General features: G+C 38.6%; 2 protein-coding genes across 2 annotated transcripts; one reads left to right on the forward strand and one right to left on the reverse strand.

Moving 5' to 3' along the window:
• Positions 1-2709: 2709 nt before the first annotated feature.
• Positions 2710-3965, reverse strand: LOC117815669 (lipopolysaccharide-induced tumor necrosis factor-alpha factor homolog). Its single transcript, XM_034687519.1, has 4 exons — positions 3801-3965; positions 3596-3718; positions 2978-3146; positions 2710-2857 (listed from the first exon to the last, which is right to left on the reverse strand). Exons 1-4 carry the CDS (start codon positions 3859-3861, stop codon positions 2821-2823), a joined length of 390 nt encoding a protein of 129 aa, XP_034543410.1. The 5' UTR covers positions 3862-3965; the 3' UTR covers positions 2710-2820.
• A 1536-nt stretch (positions 3966-5501) lies between these two features.
• LOC117815575 (actin-related protein 2/3 complex subunit 1A-B-like) lies at positions 5502-14813 on the forward strand. Its single transcript, XM_034687371.1, is given in 17 exon segments — positions 5502-5874; positions 6483-6576; positions 8986-9003; positions 9006-9089; positions 9348-9570; positions 10168-10278; positions 10440-10482; positions 10484-10548; positions 10649-10686; positions 10689-10755; positions 12716-12758; positions 12760-12792; positions 12896-12962; positions 12965-13000; positions 13003-13087; positions 14599-14688; positions 14807-14813. Coding segments are annotated over 16 exon segments (1074 nt in total). The 5' UTR covers positions 5502-5874; positions 6483-6512.
• Positions 14814-17059: the final 2246 nt, after the last annotated feature.

Genomic DNA, 17059 nt, shown 5'->3' on the forward strand with positions numbered 1-17059 from the left:
TGCACTATCAGCAGCACAATCAGCAGCACGTTGTTTTTTTCTGGTGCATTTTTGTGTAATCAGCAAAAAAAAAAAGTCATCTTTGTACATCTTTTATCAGCACACGCTTTCTAGTGTCAGATTGTTGGAAACCTCTCTCATCCCACCTTGATAGAAATCAGAGAATAAATAGGTTCTGACAAAGTCACTCATGATATGTTGCAGTAGTTCCTTAAACCAGCTGAGCATTGTGAAAAATGTGACTTGGAAATGAATAATTGAAATATTTTGCATATAATCCACCAAGCTGTGAAGCTCAAATTTAAACCGTATTTAAAAAAATATAACCTCCTTACAAAACATGGTTCAAAATGTGCAGATATCATTTTTGCTTCCCTTTTGACTGGAGCATGTGGGATAAAAACTTGCCAAACTCTCGTTCCATTAACCTTTTTTAAATTCAAGGGTCAATTCAGATGATTCTTAAAAAGCATTTAAAAGAGAAACACAGAGCATCATGGGAAAATTAAAACAAGCACATCTTCAAACAGCACCTAGCAAACACAGAAACTGTATCTCAACCTCGTTTTGGAAAATATAAATAGTACAAGTCATCCCTTCATCAGAAACTTTTCACCCCTACACTCTTACTCAGACCGTTTCCCACTGTCACTGGTGAGTTTTCCAGCCCACGAAGCCACTCAGTACACTTCAGCACCACTCGCTCATCCACACCATAGTTATCCTCTTCCTCATATTCCACATCATCATACTTGTGTTTCTCGTTCAGCTGAGAGATTTTCACAAATGAGCTGATGTCTGCCAGCTCTGCATCACTGTTGTTTTAGTTTCCACTCTGTTGTTTGGAGTGGAGTGTCTCTGCGTGGCCTGCTGATGCCTTTTAGTGACGTTTTCCCTCCTGCGTCTCGTCTCTGAGGCGCTTCCAGAAACACTTCCAGCATTTCTGGAGGCTGGATTTTGACGTCTCTCGCTGTTCCTCCTCTGCAGCAGCAGGACGGCTTCAGGTGTGAGGGTCAGTGTGAAGCATGCCTCCTCCTGGTGCCTGACCCTGGTCTTCACCTCTGGTTCACTCTTTAGAGAGCTCTGGCTTGTGTGTCTGTGCTGCTGGGGCTTAGAGAGGGATTCCCCTGAGCTGGAGGCAGGGACACTGTCTGTTTGTGATGAAGGAAACAGTCTGTCTCTTCTCTTTACATACAGTTCTGCTCCTGACACTCCTTTGGATGTTTGCAGATGGCTCCTGGGTTGACTCTTCTTCCCCAGCTGCTTTAAGTTTGAAGCCAGCCTCTCCTTCACAGAGCTGCCTTTCTCGTCTCTTTGGATCTTTGTTTTTCCTAGAGTACTCGTGGACAAAGAGGTGTTGATATGTTTCTCCCTGTTCGTCAGTCCTGACACAGAGCGAGCAATCGACACAGGTGGGATGAACGGCATTTTGGCAACACACAGGATCAAATAGGAAAGAAGCTCTGTTTTGCTCTCAAAATGTTGAAAGAATAGAGAAGAAAAGGGCACTAAGGAGGAAATCGATTCACTGAGGGAGTAGAGGTCCTCTGGTGCATCCTCCTCCATGCAGGGGTCAGCTGTACGTCTCTGCTGGTATCCACTGGTGCTCGACTACCTTGGAGTAGCAGAAAGCTTATACCTGAGAGGCGGGAGGGCGGGGCCTAGCACTCTGGGAAAGGCGTGTACGACCTCAAGATCTGAGGGCTCAAAGATCTAAAATAAACTTACATTTCTAATCCTCATGACTCCCAGTGCAAGTGCACATGCAAGCTTAATCCACGCAGGGTGTAATCATGACTAGAGAGAAAGTCAGGTGAGAATCAGTGTCTGCACCAAGGACTTAAGGAAATGATTTAACAGTTGGAAACCAAGTCTAACATAAAGCATGACGGATCATTCTTGATCTGATGTATCATAGTGTGATGAATGATTGAATGTCAGTTACTAGCTTTTCCAACAGCCTTCATCTCATGATCTTCATCCAAAGTAAATATCCTGCAAATTAACCTTAAAATGTTCTCTTTATGGTCAAACACACATTGATACTCTACAAAACTACTACGGTCTCTAAACAGAATCAAGCATGCATAAAACTGCATGTATTGTTTTATTTAGCATTCATTTGTTCTAGTTTGATTCTATTCTCAATTTAAAATAAAGATCTGAATCTGTGCATATAATGGAATGAAGAAATGCAAAGACAACATTGCAAAAAAGAAGCCCCGATGAATTGAGAAAAAGGTTTAAAAGCATTTAAATGTAAAACATCTTTTTATAGTTAAGAGGGAAGAGAAAAAATGCAAATGTTATACTTGTGTAGCATGCAGGGACTAACATTACCCTTCACTTGGCAACACTGTTTTGTAAAATTAGCTTAATGCCATAATAGTTTGGAGCAAAATCCCAAATTTGCACATGTCCAAGCTCATTAGGATTCCTTTTGTTTTAACCTCTTTTTTAAAAAACAGAGTTTAATAACAGAGATTGCTTCAGAAAAACATTTATTTGAAAGGTTTCCTTATAAAACATTATTAAAATAGATTAAAAAATCTGTGACATTTCTGTGAATAACAAGTTTATCTTCATATATTATACATGTAAACATATTAATCTGTGTATTTAAGTCATCCTGACTGACTTTTAAACACAGTATGCATGTTATTGCATTAAGCCGTTTGATCTTTTGCTCTGATAAGACGACACATTAGATTGACCTAAAGGCATTACAGCTTGGGAGTGTTTATTCACAGCACAGTCTTCTTGTGTACATAAAGGACCCGGCGACAGCGAGGACAGGTATGAAAGGCGTCCTTAAATGGTTCACAAAAATGGTATCAGGCAGCATCCAAACAGCAACCTGTGAGACACAAATAACGACAGTATTTGCCTTTCGAATGTGTGTGTGCGTGAGTGTGTGTATTTGATGCTGGGTAATTAGATTAAACACAGGGAGCAGTTCAAATGAGTTTGTTCTCACCCGCATAACACAAACACCAGACACATGAGCCACGCGTGTGTGCCGACTTGGTAGGTGACCTGTGTGGTGACCTGAGCCTGACAAGAGGGGCAGGTTGACTGAGCCGGGTAGCGATACAACTGAGTTTCATAGCTCACAAACTTGGGCCTGGGAGTAGATGGATCAGACTCTAGAGAGAAGACAAGGGAGGATGAAAAGATGCACTTATTTTCAGGCTACATATTAAATACACGATTAACCAATACAGTTTTAAAGTCTGTGACAGTATATAATCAGAAACTTTTGAATAATTTGGATTAGAAAAGCAATAAAACCCAGAACTTATAACTTTAATTTGTACATAGAAGTAAGCAAAGAAAACATTTATTCAACATGATCCTGAATAAAGTGTTTCATTTGTCACCTGTAATTCCAGCCCGGCGTAGAGAAAATGTATAGTTGAGAACAAAATCATCTCTTTTAAATCATAGTTTTGGACAATGCAACCCTACCTGTTGACAGGAAACTCAACAACAGACACTGAAATGGCTTTTACAGAATTGTTTTATTTTTATTTAAGAAAATGGGAACTTCATGCCCACCAAACATTCAAAATGGAGGGGTGAAGTGAGCACATACCTTGTGGGTAATTTTGGGAGGAACAGCCAACTCCAGGAGAAAATGAGAAGGAGGGAGGTGGTGGAGGAGTGAAAGGTGAGTGAATGTGGTACATTCTGACATCTTGGCCTGTCTGGCTGTCATCTGGGGAAAAAGAAAACACAGATGTTTATTTGTAAAGGGGAAAACTGACATGTAAAAGTAACAGTCTGAGAGAGGATTTTACCTGGTAAGAAGTAAGGTGGTGGTGTAGGAAATGGCTCATCCGCTTTTGATAATGACTCCATTTCACAGTTTGGTTTGCAGCGTTTCACAGACAAATGAGTACCAGTGTGTTTTGACGTTTGCAGCCTGCAGCACTTTACCTGAAGGGTCCCCCAGGTGCAATGCAGAGAAAATAATTGCCCTCTTCTCTGATTGGTTTAAGGACATATTACCCATGAATCAATGGCTGGATGATCTTTGAAGTGATGCAGACCAGATTTAGATGTCTTTTAAGAGTCGCACACGATTGCCACATTAATGTGCAGCTGAAATAATGGAGATGTTTTGCATGCTATAATAAGACTCCAGATCTCTGGTTTTGAATGCAAAATATCTGAAAGATTGTGGAATATCCTATTCTCAAATTGAGTTAGAAAGTGGCTTCTTCACTATGATGAGACGTTTGGAAATGATCTTGAATTGAATAAGACGGTGCCTAGAATAAGGCAGTGTTTGTGTATGTTCTTGACCTATCGTAATATCTGATATCTTAATATTTTCTCACTGTGTTTTCCCTTCTGCACAGATGGTGAGGTTCGGCATAATGAGTTATGGAGAAAGATAACATGTGTTGTTCCCTGCTCCTCCATTTGAACCCATCACACTCTGTTTTTTCCTAAGTAGGTGTGTGTTATTGATATAGTGCCTGACTTGCTAAAGATGTTATTCTTATTAAGACCGCATTTGGCAAATTTCAACTTTTACAACATCCGTCTTGAAAAATAAAATCCTTGCCACTTCCAATTAAACTAGCCGACTTGTATGTCTTCATTGAGTCATCCAGCAGTGGCCCCATGACTAAAGCTATTGTACTCTCTTTAGCAGTGCAATTTCCCATAATGTCAAACAAAACTAGCAATAAAAACACCGGGAAGGTGTGGCCTTCAGGGCCTCTCGGAATCTGGGGCCCTTCCCTCGTCTCAGTTTACAGAAAATGACCACTATGACAGCCCAAGCCACTGCTATGGAAGAGGATTAGGGCCACTGAAAAAAAAAAATTAGGTCCAATATATTTTTTTTATATTTTTGTTCTGAGAAGAGTCAGAATTTTCAGATTAAAGTAAGAATTCTGAGATTAAAGTCACAATTCTGAGAAAAAAAAGTTAGAATTCTGTGATTAAAGTCAAAGTCAGAATTCTGACTTTAATCTCAGAATTCTGACTTTTTTTCCCATAATAATAAGTGGATTAAAGTCAGAATTCAGAGATTTAAGTCAGAATTCTGAGATTTAAATCAGAATTATGAGAAAAAGTCAGAATTATGAGAAAAAAATCAGAATTATGAGATTAAATTCAGCATTCTGACTTGAGCAAAAAGGTCAGAATTATCAGATTAAAGTCAAAGTCAGAATTCTGACTTTTTTTTCTCAGAATAATATCAATAATAAAATATATTTGACCTTAATTGTTTTTTTTTCAGGGGATTAAAGTCAGAATTCTGAGATTAAAGTCAGAATTCTGACATTAATCTCAGAATTCTGACTTTTTCTTCAGAATAATAACATTAATTAAATATATTGGACCTTAATTTTTTTTTCAGTGGATTAAATTCAGAATTCTGTTGATTCGGAATAATACAACATATAATTTTGTTTTTAGTGGCCCTAATCCTCTTCCTTGAGCTGCCTGCTGATTTAGTGTAAACAATGCACTAGAGGGGAGTGTTTGTATATCAGAACAGGTTGTGCTTCTTTTCTGTGTTTCCATTTGATCCACTAGAGGAGCTCTTTGGTCGTACTTTGACTCTGGAGACTTCGATGTGGATTTTCACTTGAATGTATCAGCTATAGCGTGATGATGCTAAGCTAGCTGTCAGCCAGGCATCCTCCACGGGTTTCTCCGCTGAGTTAGCTGCCGATCTCCCGGGTCGTGTCCGTACTGGCCGTCTTGACATTCCTCATCACTCCCGGACGAATTCGTGTCGACTGCCCAGAGTCCGCGAATTCAGGTCCATTCCTAATCTAACCTTTTTCCCTGCTAGCTTAACACAGCTAAACCGGCTAACGAGAGAGCAGACTCGAAGACCGGACTGACGAGGTGAGTTAGCATCAGGGCGGCTTGTGGAGCAGCTAGTAAAGGCATCTCTTCGTTAGGGAACCGGGGGCTGATGTAGAAAAGGGGGCCTAGTAGTAAATGTGTGCCTAGCTGTTAAATGTACAAATTACAGTGAGTCCACCAGGCCTGCAGAAAACCGGCGACCTGTGAGTGTTAGCTCGGTGTGGTTCTCTTGCTAGGGTCGGTAGTAGAACCGTGTTTGTGAGAACTAACAAAGTCATGATATTATTATGTAACCAGCTAAGCAAGTAAACTCGTTAAAGGGCTTCAAAGTATTTGATGAAACATGCCTTTATTAATAATACATTGTGATAGTAAGGTGGCTAACGCTAGCTTGGTCATTTTATTTAGCTAACATCATTAACATTAGCTAATTAAAGAAGCTTTCACATGTTTTTCCATGAACTTCAGTCTAGAAATGGACCTCTCGAGTATCATTGTGCTGAATCGAACAGCTAACCTGTATAAGAGTTATTTATCATCCTATTTTTATGCCTTCGTTTGTGCAGTTTACAGCCGACAGGAGCAAAGTTCAGTTCAGTGTGTCGCTACTAGCTGCTAAACTAAGTTTGGTGTGGACTTGTTCGCAGAGTTCCACTTAAGGACCACACCCAGACAACATGTCCCTTCATCAGTTTCTGTTGGAACCCATCACCTGCCACGCGTGGAACCGCGACAGGACACGTAAGGCTCAAATGTTCCCTCCTCATTTGAATAAAATAATCACCAACTTGTATTATAAACATCAGTGTCGATTATATGTGATTGGTTACAGCTGATGCCTCTGAAAACAAATAACAAAAGATGATTATAATGCAAACAGCAGTGCAGTGTCAGCAGTGGTGGACAGTACAGAGTAAATGTACTTAAGTACTGTAAAATAATGTGAAAGGCATTACTTTAGCTGGAATTTAAAACCAAACTATTAGTACGGTGGCCCTGAAGGACAAAACAAATGTATAAAAGATGAAACACTTTTACAAAGTTGGAGACAAATTTACATTTTGGAAATTTTTTTACATTTTATAAAACTAAATTACATCAGCAAACAGGTTCCCACGTGTCCTGGAAAAACTGGAAAACCTGGAAGTTGACCAGTTTTCCAGTACTGGCAAAACACCTGGAAAATGGGAGAAAAAAAGTAAATGTCCTGGAAGATTATTCCAACATGACAGGTGTGCGATCTAACAAGGTTAAAAAAAAATCATCCCCATTCAACATTTGTGTCCATTTTGTCATTCAGATCTATTTAGGCCAATTTATGCACTGATCCTCTGATTATTATTAGTATTTATCTATTTCACTAAGGCAGCTTCCAGAGTCCTTTGCTGGCTCTTTTGTTTTTTACTTAGCTAATTTTATATTTTTTGAGAAGAGAGAAAACTGAGATGAGAGTTGCCCATTATTGTTGCTTGGTTGCACTAATAAAGTGAAGTGCTGTACATCTGTGGTTGCATTATTCTGTAATCAATTTGTCATAATTTTTAAGCATGTAAGAGATGATTTCATCGATAGCCATAAACTGCATGTCTTCAATGTTGACTTCCACTGAGAGGAACATATTAGACTATTTAGGAACTAAATTAGGAACTAAATTTAGACTGTCATACCAGCTTGATCAACACTGAAAATGTCCTAGAAATCTCCTGGAAAATGATGAAATGGAAAAAGAGTGGAAACCCTGAGCAAAACACTGTTACCAAGTTTTTATCACCTGAGGATCTTATCAAGATTTCCGGAGACATGATGCTTTTTCATCTGAGGTCTGACGCCTCTCTCTGAGACCCGAGGATGTCCTAATATGTAAACCATGTCCATCTCCGTTTGGTTTCTCTCCATCAAAACAAACTAAATGACCCCTCACTCGATCACTTCCGGATAACTTCCGGTATTTGGTACATTCCCTTTCTGTAAAAATGAAATGTTAATTTGGTTCAGAAATGGTAAAAGTGTTTCATCTTTTGTAAATGTGTTCCGTCCTTCAGGGCCACCGTATATTAGAGACCAGATCAGGATACAAGAAAAGGCTGGATTAATCTGTTCCTTCAGGACATTTATGTGCAGAGTGCCAGTTTCAGTCTGTTTCATAGTTTGTAAGATAATTCATTTATAACAGAGTGATCCTCAAAAATAAAGTTAGTGTCTATAAGTTACTAAAACACAAGCTCATACATAAAGCAACTCTGTTTGATCAAAGCTCCTGTGAGGATCTTTTAGTTTGTGTAAATGTTGGCACTCCCCTTTGGACAAAGTGGTCTCTTTTATCTTTTTGCTGATATTTCTACCTCTACATGTGCTTCATTGACGCAGTCAGAAGTGTCACTCACTGAGAATCTTTAGTCCAGAAATGTTTTTGAAAAGTCTTTGCAACGGGCAATCACCTCGTCTGACACCTACTCCTTTACAGCAAGTTTCAGACGTTAAAATGAATTCTATGTAATAGTCTTGATTCTGATGGACTTTTTTGGTTTTGTAGGTTGTGACTTACATCTGATGCCTTTGAAAACAAATAACAAAAGATGATTATAATGCAAACAGCAGTGCAATGTCAGACACAATTAGATTGTTCCGCCTTTTATTTTGAAGATTGATGAATTTGAATTTAGACTTCACATGGATGCACTTTCATTCAGTCACAGTGTCAGGAACAGTCCAAGTATAACAACCAAAATTACCCACTTTCTCATGTGTAGTTTATAACCACATAGAAGGATAATAATACTACAACCATCTACCTCTTGTACATAAAGCAACCTGTTCGATTACAAGATTTATTTCAGCACCTTTGCAGGATTATCAAGTTTTTTCTTTTCTGAACAATATCTATTAAAGAAGTGTATCTATAATAGTTAAGTTAAAGCGTTTGTCCTACTTGTCCATGTGTTGATCTTAGTTTGAATATTTGTTTGTCTGTACAGTACAAATAACATAGTCAAATTCCTTGTTTGGCTTGTATGTGCACACACACTTGGCCGATTCTAATTCTGATTAGTTCAGCTCTTGCGTAGATACAAAAACAAGTCTTGTGTGTTTATAATGTACACACACTGACCTGCTGTTGACCTGCTGTTTTTGAATCCATTCTTCCTTCAGAAATTGCCATCAGTCCTAATACCATGAAGTCCATATCTACAAGAAAAGTGGAAACCAGTGGGTTAAGACTCACGAGCTGAAGGAGCACAATGGACACATAACAGGTACTTTCTTGCACAGTTTTTCATTCGTGAATAATGTGTTGTCAGTCCTGTGTGTTCCTATGACTAACCCTGATGCATACAAAACAAGCTTGTCTAAAACAACAACAACAACATTGTTCTCAGTTGATACACATTTAGTACACACATCATTCTGAATACATCATTATTTTGTGAAACAGTGGTTTCCAATAATCTTCTTGTTCTTGTACACGCAGTACAAGTCCCTCAGTGAGTTTGTGTTCTTGTGTGTGTTTCTAGGTATTGACTGGGCTCCCAAAAGTGACCGTATAGTGACATGTGGAGCCGACCGTAACGCCTATGTGTGGTCCCAGAAAGAGGGCGTATGGAAGCCCACACTGGTCATCCTCAGGATCAACCGAGCCGCCACCTTCGTCAAGTGGTCTCCACTCGAGAACAAGTTTGCAGTCGGCAGCGGTGCTCGGCTCATCTCTGTCTGCTACTTTGAGTCTGAGAATGACTGGTGAGACTTTCTGGACAATATTAAATCTTGAAAATTGTGATTAATACAACAGTAGTCACATTATAAAGACCATGTTGTTGTTTCTGATTGTTTTACTTAGGGGTGTGTAAGGGGAGTATTAATCAGTTTATTTACACTCTTTTAGTTGTATTTGTAAAGTTATTTTTGTCCATGTAACTACTTATCTATTACTTTGGGACACAGTGCCAACCCCAAAGTTTCTTTGTCACCTGGTTTAAAACATTTACTTTTTTTTCCCCAAATGACCGAATAAAGACTCAGTGCAGCTACTGAGACAATAAGTCTTTTTTTACCTGGCCCATTTATTATTTTCTCTGTTTTACAGAAGTCTCTTAATCATTTATTTCTACATCTCATTGGTTTGATTTGGTCATGTGTGTTAATCTGAGAATAGACAATAAAACAGGTTAGTTTTGATGAACTACTCTTAACAACGTCTGCTGTCTCCCGTTTGAAACAAACAAATATATTTTGGAGCATCAGTGTAATTCATTTGTACTTGGAGAGGTAGCAGAAGTTTTTAAAATTTTTAGATCCTAAAGACATCCGTGGGTGTTATTTTTTTTGAATGTTCAGGTGGGTGAGCAAGCACATCAAGAAGCCAATCCGCTCCACCACCTCAGTCTGGACTGGCATCCCAACAAACATCCTGCTGGCTGCTGGATCCTGTGACTTTAGTGCAGGTAAGTGTCATTAACAGTGAATCAAATGAAAGATTGTTGATGAGCATAAGAGAAGAATTTAGGGACTGAAAACCTTCTATCATCTTCCCTCCTTTTTTTATTCCCTTTCTCATTTTTATAATGTATGCTCTTCCTCTCCCCACCCCTCCCCCTCCTGGCCTCCAGGGTGTTCTCAGCCTACATTAAGGAGGTGAGAGAGAAACCAGGCCCCCACACCCTGGGGCAGCAAGATGCCATTTGGGGCTGTGTTAGCAGAATTTGGAGGAGCGGGTCTGTATCTGTGTCTTTTGTGTGTGACGGTAGAAGTGCTCTTTCATACAGTGTCCCTCTGGCCTAACCACATCTTCCTTTTTTATGAACTTTGTGTTTGTTAGGTGGAGGGGATGGGTCCACTCAGTCTCTTTCTCAGCCTCTGGAACCGCCTGGCCTGGGTCAGCCATGACAGCACTGTCACTGTGGTGGACAGCTCTAAGACTGCCAGGTATGTTCATGTCTATGCACAGAGGACTCTCATTAATATGTCGCCAGCGGGTTACAAGGGTGGAGTTTGTTTTTCTAAACACACTAATGTTACGTTTACATTCTCCACCACTCTCCAAAACAAATGGTGTTCATCTTTGAGGCTTAACAACTACAGAGAGGGCATTTTCTTCCTTTTATAAAACATTTGCAAATCAAATAGATATTGCATTCCATCATTACTTGTGTTCCTGCCACTTGTGGATCAGTGGATATTTCCATAGAAAGGTCTTATGTGCAGGTGTAGCTCAACGATTAGAGTGTGTCCCCCATGCTCAGTCGTCGCACTGGGCTTCTGATGACCCTTAGCCCTTTGGTGCATGTCACACCCACTTTCTCTTCCTAAAATGTACAACTCCATCCACTCTCTTATCAAAGGCAAAAGCAGACGGGTTTTAGGTTCATTCTTGTATCAACCTTTTCATATGTTAACCCACTGAAGGCTACTGGTATTCAGAGGTTCCTTCCATTTTAGGTTATATATGCCAGCTAAATACAGCATACAAATCTGGGCAACACATGACAGAAGAGGTGTCTTGTGTTAATTTATCAACATCACTACATTAAAAAAAAAATTTAAAAATGTAAAATAAAATTTAAAAAAAATCTATGTCATGTAAAACTATTGTATTTATATTTAGGTCTTTCAAATGTACATTAAAAAAGTTTTAACATGAATTTAATAAAAAACGAGTGAGTTATCCTCATTGACCATGATCTTGGGGGATTAAAAGAAAACCAATGCACTATTGATTTAAATGGTTTAATGGAGTTAAAAATGAGATTTTAAAAATGTTTATTGGGATTTTTTAAAGTTCTGTCACTTTGGATCATTAAATATGCTCCTTTGTCAAGTTGACCAAGGAACATTATTGCTGTCCCTAAGAACGAACATAACAGGAGGTTTAAAAAAGAAAATCAGGCAACCAGTTAGTAAAACTGCTCCCCAGTGCTTCTCAGATAGAATCTAAAACCACAAAACAACCTTGAAAATTCAAATTAATGTGTTTAGTTCATTTTTTCTACCAACTGCATGAAGCAAGTTAGAAGATATAGTTTGATGCTAAACAAAATTTAAATAGCAAAATTTTATTCTTTAAAAATGTATACAATTTAGACGTTGCGTTCTCGTCCTGCATTGGGTTTAAGTAGTGATATACTTAATCAAACTAAAAATTGCCAGTTATAGTGAGATGATGTTTGCTATATAAACAGTAATGTCCAAAACATTGTAATTTTTAGTAACTCTCAAATTTCGCTCGTCAATACAAACAATTTCAGATCTTAAAGACTGGACCAGGCAGCTTTTTGCCTTTGCAACAACTAATACAAAATGAGTGGTTAATCCTTATAAACCATGGGATAGGATGAAGAGATTATCTGTCAAATTAACAGAGGAGAAATGAGAAGTAGGTTAAATTGCAAGTCCATCCTCGAATATGAGTAACCTGTTTACATAAAATTAAATCTCCCACGCATCATCATGATAAAAAGCAATCCATCACATTTACACAAAACAAGTATGTATAGATGTTTTCTTTAAGGTGTGTTCATTGTACTTTTGGTCCTTCAAAAAACTCATGTAATCTGATACTGTGCTCATTGTGGCAGTAAGGTGTAGAGGTAAACACCATGTGAGCCGGATCCAAAGCTACACTTACATATGACATGCTGTTGTCAACAAACTGCAGGTGACATAAATGCAGAGGCGGTGATTGGAACGAGTTTCTCACTGGAAACATGCGCACGCTGCAAGCTTTTAAAGACCCTTTGTTTGGTCACAGAACGGCTGTAATTTCAGTGGAAAAGCAAACACCAAGTATCTTATAGGATGCTGTCTATTCAGTCTTTTTCGGTACAATTTCAAAACGGAAAAGTAAATCACAACCATATGACTAAGTTGTGTTTGTGTGTGTGTTCAGTCCTTCACAGCTGAAGACGGAGTTCCTTCCTCTCCTCAGTGTCCATTTTCGTTTCAGAGAACAGTCTAGTAGCTGCGGTAAGAATAAACATTACCACTTTGACTTATTTTCATGCACACGTATGTATACAGACAGTGATGAATAGAAATGCAAACATAAACTCCCTGTCCGCATCTTCAGGGCCACGACTGTTGCCCCATGCTGTTCCGTTGCGACGACGGTGGAACACTGACATTCGTGTCAAAGCTCGCCTCCCCAAGCAGAGTATCCAGAGGAACATCTCGGCTATGAGCGCTTCAGGAACATGGACAAGAGAGCCACCACCGAGGACCGCACCACTGCCCTGGACACACTGCACCAGAACAGCATCACGTAAGTCCCTATGACTAGGATAAGTGTCTGAATAGAGACACTGCATTGATATTTATTGTGTGTTGTAACCCCTTATATAGATCTGTTTTGTCTAATAAAAGTATTCGCTTGAATACATAATATGAGAAGTTCTATGGTGATATTGTCCTGAAACAACAGTCTTATCTTAAATGAGGAAAAAAAAACAATGCAGACAACTAATGCGCACCAAAGTACTTTTTAACAGTGGTGGACAAAGTACACGTCCGTCATTACTTAAGTCAAGTATAGATACTCCAGGTCAAATATTACTCCAATACAAGTGAAAGTTGTTCTGTCAAATTATTACTTGAGTTAAAGTAGTGGAGTTACTTGCTTTTAAAAAATACTTAAGTATTCAAAGTACTTCTTAAAAAAAATCTCAAAACGTTGAATTTTCACAAAGCATGAGTGCAGTTAAGAATACATAGGAGAAACATTTGATTATATTATGTTCTATCTAGAAACCATTACTTGAAATCTCTAAAAAACTATACCATAGAATAAAAACAGACACTAAGTTACTCCAAACACAGACAACTTATTTGAAATGTTCTCTGGAATGAAACAAATGTTATGTAGCTCAACACACTTTCCTCAGGTTGGACTGTGAATGTTTGTAGGTTGGGCAGAAGTGGGAAACAGGGAGAACATTTCAAACCATACGTATCATTCTTCATTTCAAAAACCCTCTAACACGGGCTGAAGATATAGCCATGGGTGGCTCAGGTGAGAATTAAAGCCATCATTACCAACTCTAAATGAACTGCATGATCTGAGTAAAAATTGCTCTGTGTTTGCTCCACATTCAACCGTGGAGACGCATAATATGCAGGTACAGCTAAACCACTGAGACAAACAGAACTACACAAACAGATTTCAGAAAAGAGAAGGAATTTCATGAGCTGACTGCAAAGCAACAGTAGTGAGTAACTAGAGCATTGGTAGAATGTAGTGGAGTAAAAGTAATAAGTTCCCCCCAAAAGATAATACTCAGGTAAAGTACAGATACTCAAAAAATGTACTTAAGTACAGTACTCAAGTATATTTACTTGTTACTGTCCACCACTGTTTTGTTTTTTTTAAATAAAAAAAATGTACTGAAACTGCTTTACTACTGGTTGTATTCATTCTTGTATATGTAATATTATTTTTGGAAATGTTCAGATGTTTTTTTAAATATTTTAACAGTGTTTCCTTGTAATCACTCATGATGCCTGTTCTGCAGTTCTGAAGCTACAGGCAGCTGCTGCTTAGCTTTTCTGAATATAGCTAGTACACAGGCACAAACAGCCGTGCAGCTTTTTCACAGGATTAATGCGTGTAAATAATTCAGTTTAAGAACATCATGTTTCAGATTTTGTAACTTGTCCATTAATTTCCCAAAAGTTCCCGAGGATCAGGATATTTATTTACCACTAGATATATATTATGAATTGCATCATAGTGATATAAATATTAAAACATCCCTTTTCAAACTGTCTGCTCCTCAGCCAAGTGTCTATCTATGAAGGAGACAAAAGGGATTGTCGCAGTTCTGCACCACAGGCATGTGACGGAGCAATGACCATTTTGGGCTTCAGGTATAAAGTTGCACACACTCACACTCACTCACACTCACACACACACACACACAAATCATAAAGCCTCTCCAAGATTAATCTCTCAGCTAGATTTCTCCTCTCTGTCTGTCCTCCACAGAGTCTAGAAGCTTCTATCCAGGGTCGCCGCATCATGTTAAGAAATCTTGTGAATGAATGAAGACGCTGCGTGCCTCACTTCGCCCCCTTGCCCCGACCCCCTTCCTCCCTCCTGACCCCCCTCCGCTCTGCTCCTGCGACGCAGCCAGTAACACACATACTTGACCACCTTATCGAGCGTCTGCTGAAGCACTGATCAACCATAACACACTCTTGTGGGTGTGTTAAAAAAAAAAAAAAAAAAAGCACTCTCAAATACACACTAAAGTAACAACACGCACACACTCATACACACATACACTCTGAGCTGACGTGTGACATCACTGTTGATTTTTTTTTGTTTGTTTTTAAATGAAGGTTAACCAGGGTGTCAAAGTGGGAAGGTCCTCTGACACGTATTAAAACGTGAAGTGAAATGTGTGTTTTTATGTTCTCTAACCTCCTGTACCAAAAGTTGAACACTAAAAGGTGCGTTTTATCCAAAAATCCGACTGTATCTCACCACAGATTACCCTAACATGATCCCTGAATATTAATGTTTAGAAGATCGGAGGACGTGATGTTTTTCTCTCCCCGGAGTTTATTCTCCTGCAGGTGAAACCATGTTGAGGTTTGGACCAGGTTCTTTGATATTCTGAGCTCATGTTGCTGGTTAGCTGTAGGGAGCTGAACAGGATCTGATGGTGGAGAGAGAAAGCAGCTGTCTAAACTCTGTGCGGAGTCACGGCTGTGCAGCACTAGGCTCTGTAGCTACTTCACTAAAACCACACAAGATGGAGGATTTCTATGTAACTGATCATGAGGTAGACATGAAATAAAGATAAATACATTTACAGTACTCAAGCTCCCCGTCTGCTCTCTTCCTTTGCCTTTGACTCACAAAAAGCTTAACTCCGGACCTCGAGTGTATGTGAAGTAAGTTTTTTTTTATTTTTTTTTAGTGGTTTTTTTTTGTTTGTTTGAGTGCTTAAATCTACTTCTTGGGCAGGAAGTAGTTTACATCAGCTGCAGATTTGATTGCTCTTAAATTCAGAGTGTCTCCTGGAATGGTTCAGTTTCTCTAACACTGGAGGAAAACGACCACTTGTGCCAGTGGTCAAGGGCTCTAGAGATAACAACCCTGTGATTCTTCAAAGACCTAACTGCATCTGTTACTGACTGGGCTAAGTACACTCTAGCTTAAGTACACAAGGAAGTAGCTGAAGAAGAGACCCTTAAAATGTCAGTGCTGCTCCAGACTCATATTTTCACTCCTCTGTGCTGCAGCTGAATTTTCTTTCATTGTTTTCTGTTGCCTTTTAAACAGCACAGTGTTTTCAACCACACACAGAGCTCTGAGGCTGTAGCTGGATATGTACATGCTTTGAAGGAAATAATATCAATCATCAATCAGACTTTATTTTTAAAGCGCCTTTCATACAATTACATTGTAACACAAAGTGCTGTACATAAAAACAGCTTAAAGTAAAATAAATTAAGAAAAATATATATAAAAAAAGACCCCCCCCCCCCCCCCCCCCCCCCCCCATCCTAATTCCAACCCCAGCCCCAACCCCAAACCCACCCCACAATCCTAAGGTCAAGAACACAATATATGCAACAATAATAATAATAAAAACAATCCCTTATCCTTCATCTGAAATCGGCAATGGACATGATCCCTCTCTCCTGTACTTTTCTTTTTGTTGTCTGTGTAAACTTTGTTTTTGGATTTCTCTTTTGTAATATATATAAAAAATTATAATAAAAAACTGATCACAAAAAAAAACAATAAAAATAAAATAAATGAAAAATAAAAAGAAGTTGCTGAACTAACTGAGGAAACGCTCTCATGATGTCTTGATGAGGAATCACTGGAGGTAAAATAAGATGTTAAAACTCAACACAGGAAATTAAACTCACCAAAATAAAATACATTTCTAAGACAATAAAACAAAATAATATTAAACCACTAAAAGAAAATAACATGCTATACTTGAAAAAATAAATAAAATAAAAGTGACTAAAATTTGGGCCAGATAATAAACTAAATAAATGAATAAATAAAACTGTTATAAGAATGAATGAAACTCAGTTACTAATGTCAGCATGCTAACATGCTCACAGTGACAGTGGTAGCATGGTGATGTTTAACAGGTTCAATGAGTACCACCACCTTTCAGTAAAAAATATAATGTGAAAGGCATTACTTCAGCAGTAATTCAAAACCAAACTATTACAGACCAGATCAGGATACAAGAAAAGTCTGGATGAA

The sequence above is a fragment of the Notolabrus celidotus genome, chromosome 7 (assembly GCF_009762535.1).
Source record: "Notolabrus celidotus isolate fNotCel1 chromosome 7, fNotCel1.pri, whole genome shotgun sequence".
Taxonomy (NCBI): Eukaryota; Metazoa; Chordata; class Actinopteri; order Labriformes; family Labridae; genus Notolabrus; species Notolabrus celidotus.

Coding starts and splice junctions, on each gene's coding strand:
- LOC117815669 (XM_034687519.1), bottom strand. CDS start 3,861: ATGGAGTCATTATCAAAAGCGGATGAGCCATTTCCTACACCACCACCT. Junction 3,147..3,595: donor CTCCCAAAATTACCCACAAG/GTATGTGCTCAC, acceptor TCTTCTCTCTAG/AGTCTGATCCATCTACTCCC. Junction 2,858..2,977: donor CTGGTGTTTGTGTTATGCGG/GTGAGAACAAAC, acceptor TGTGTCTCACAG/GTTGCTGTTTGGATGCTGCC.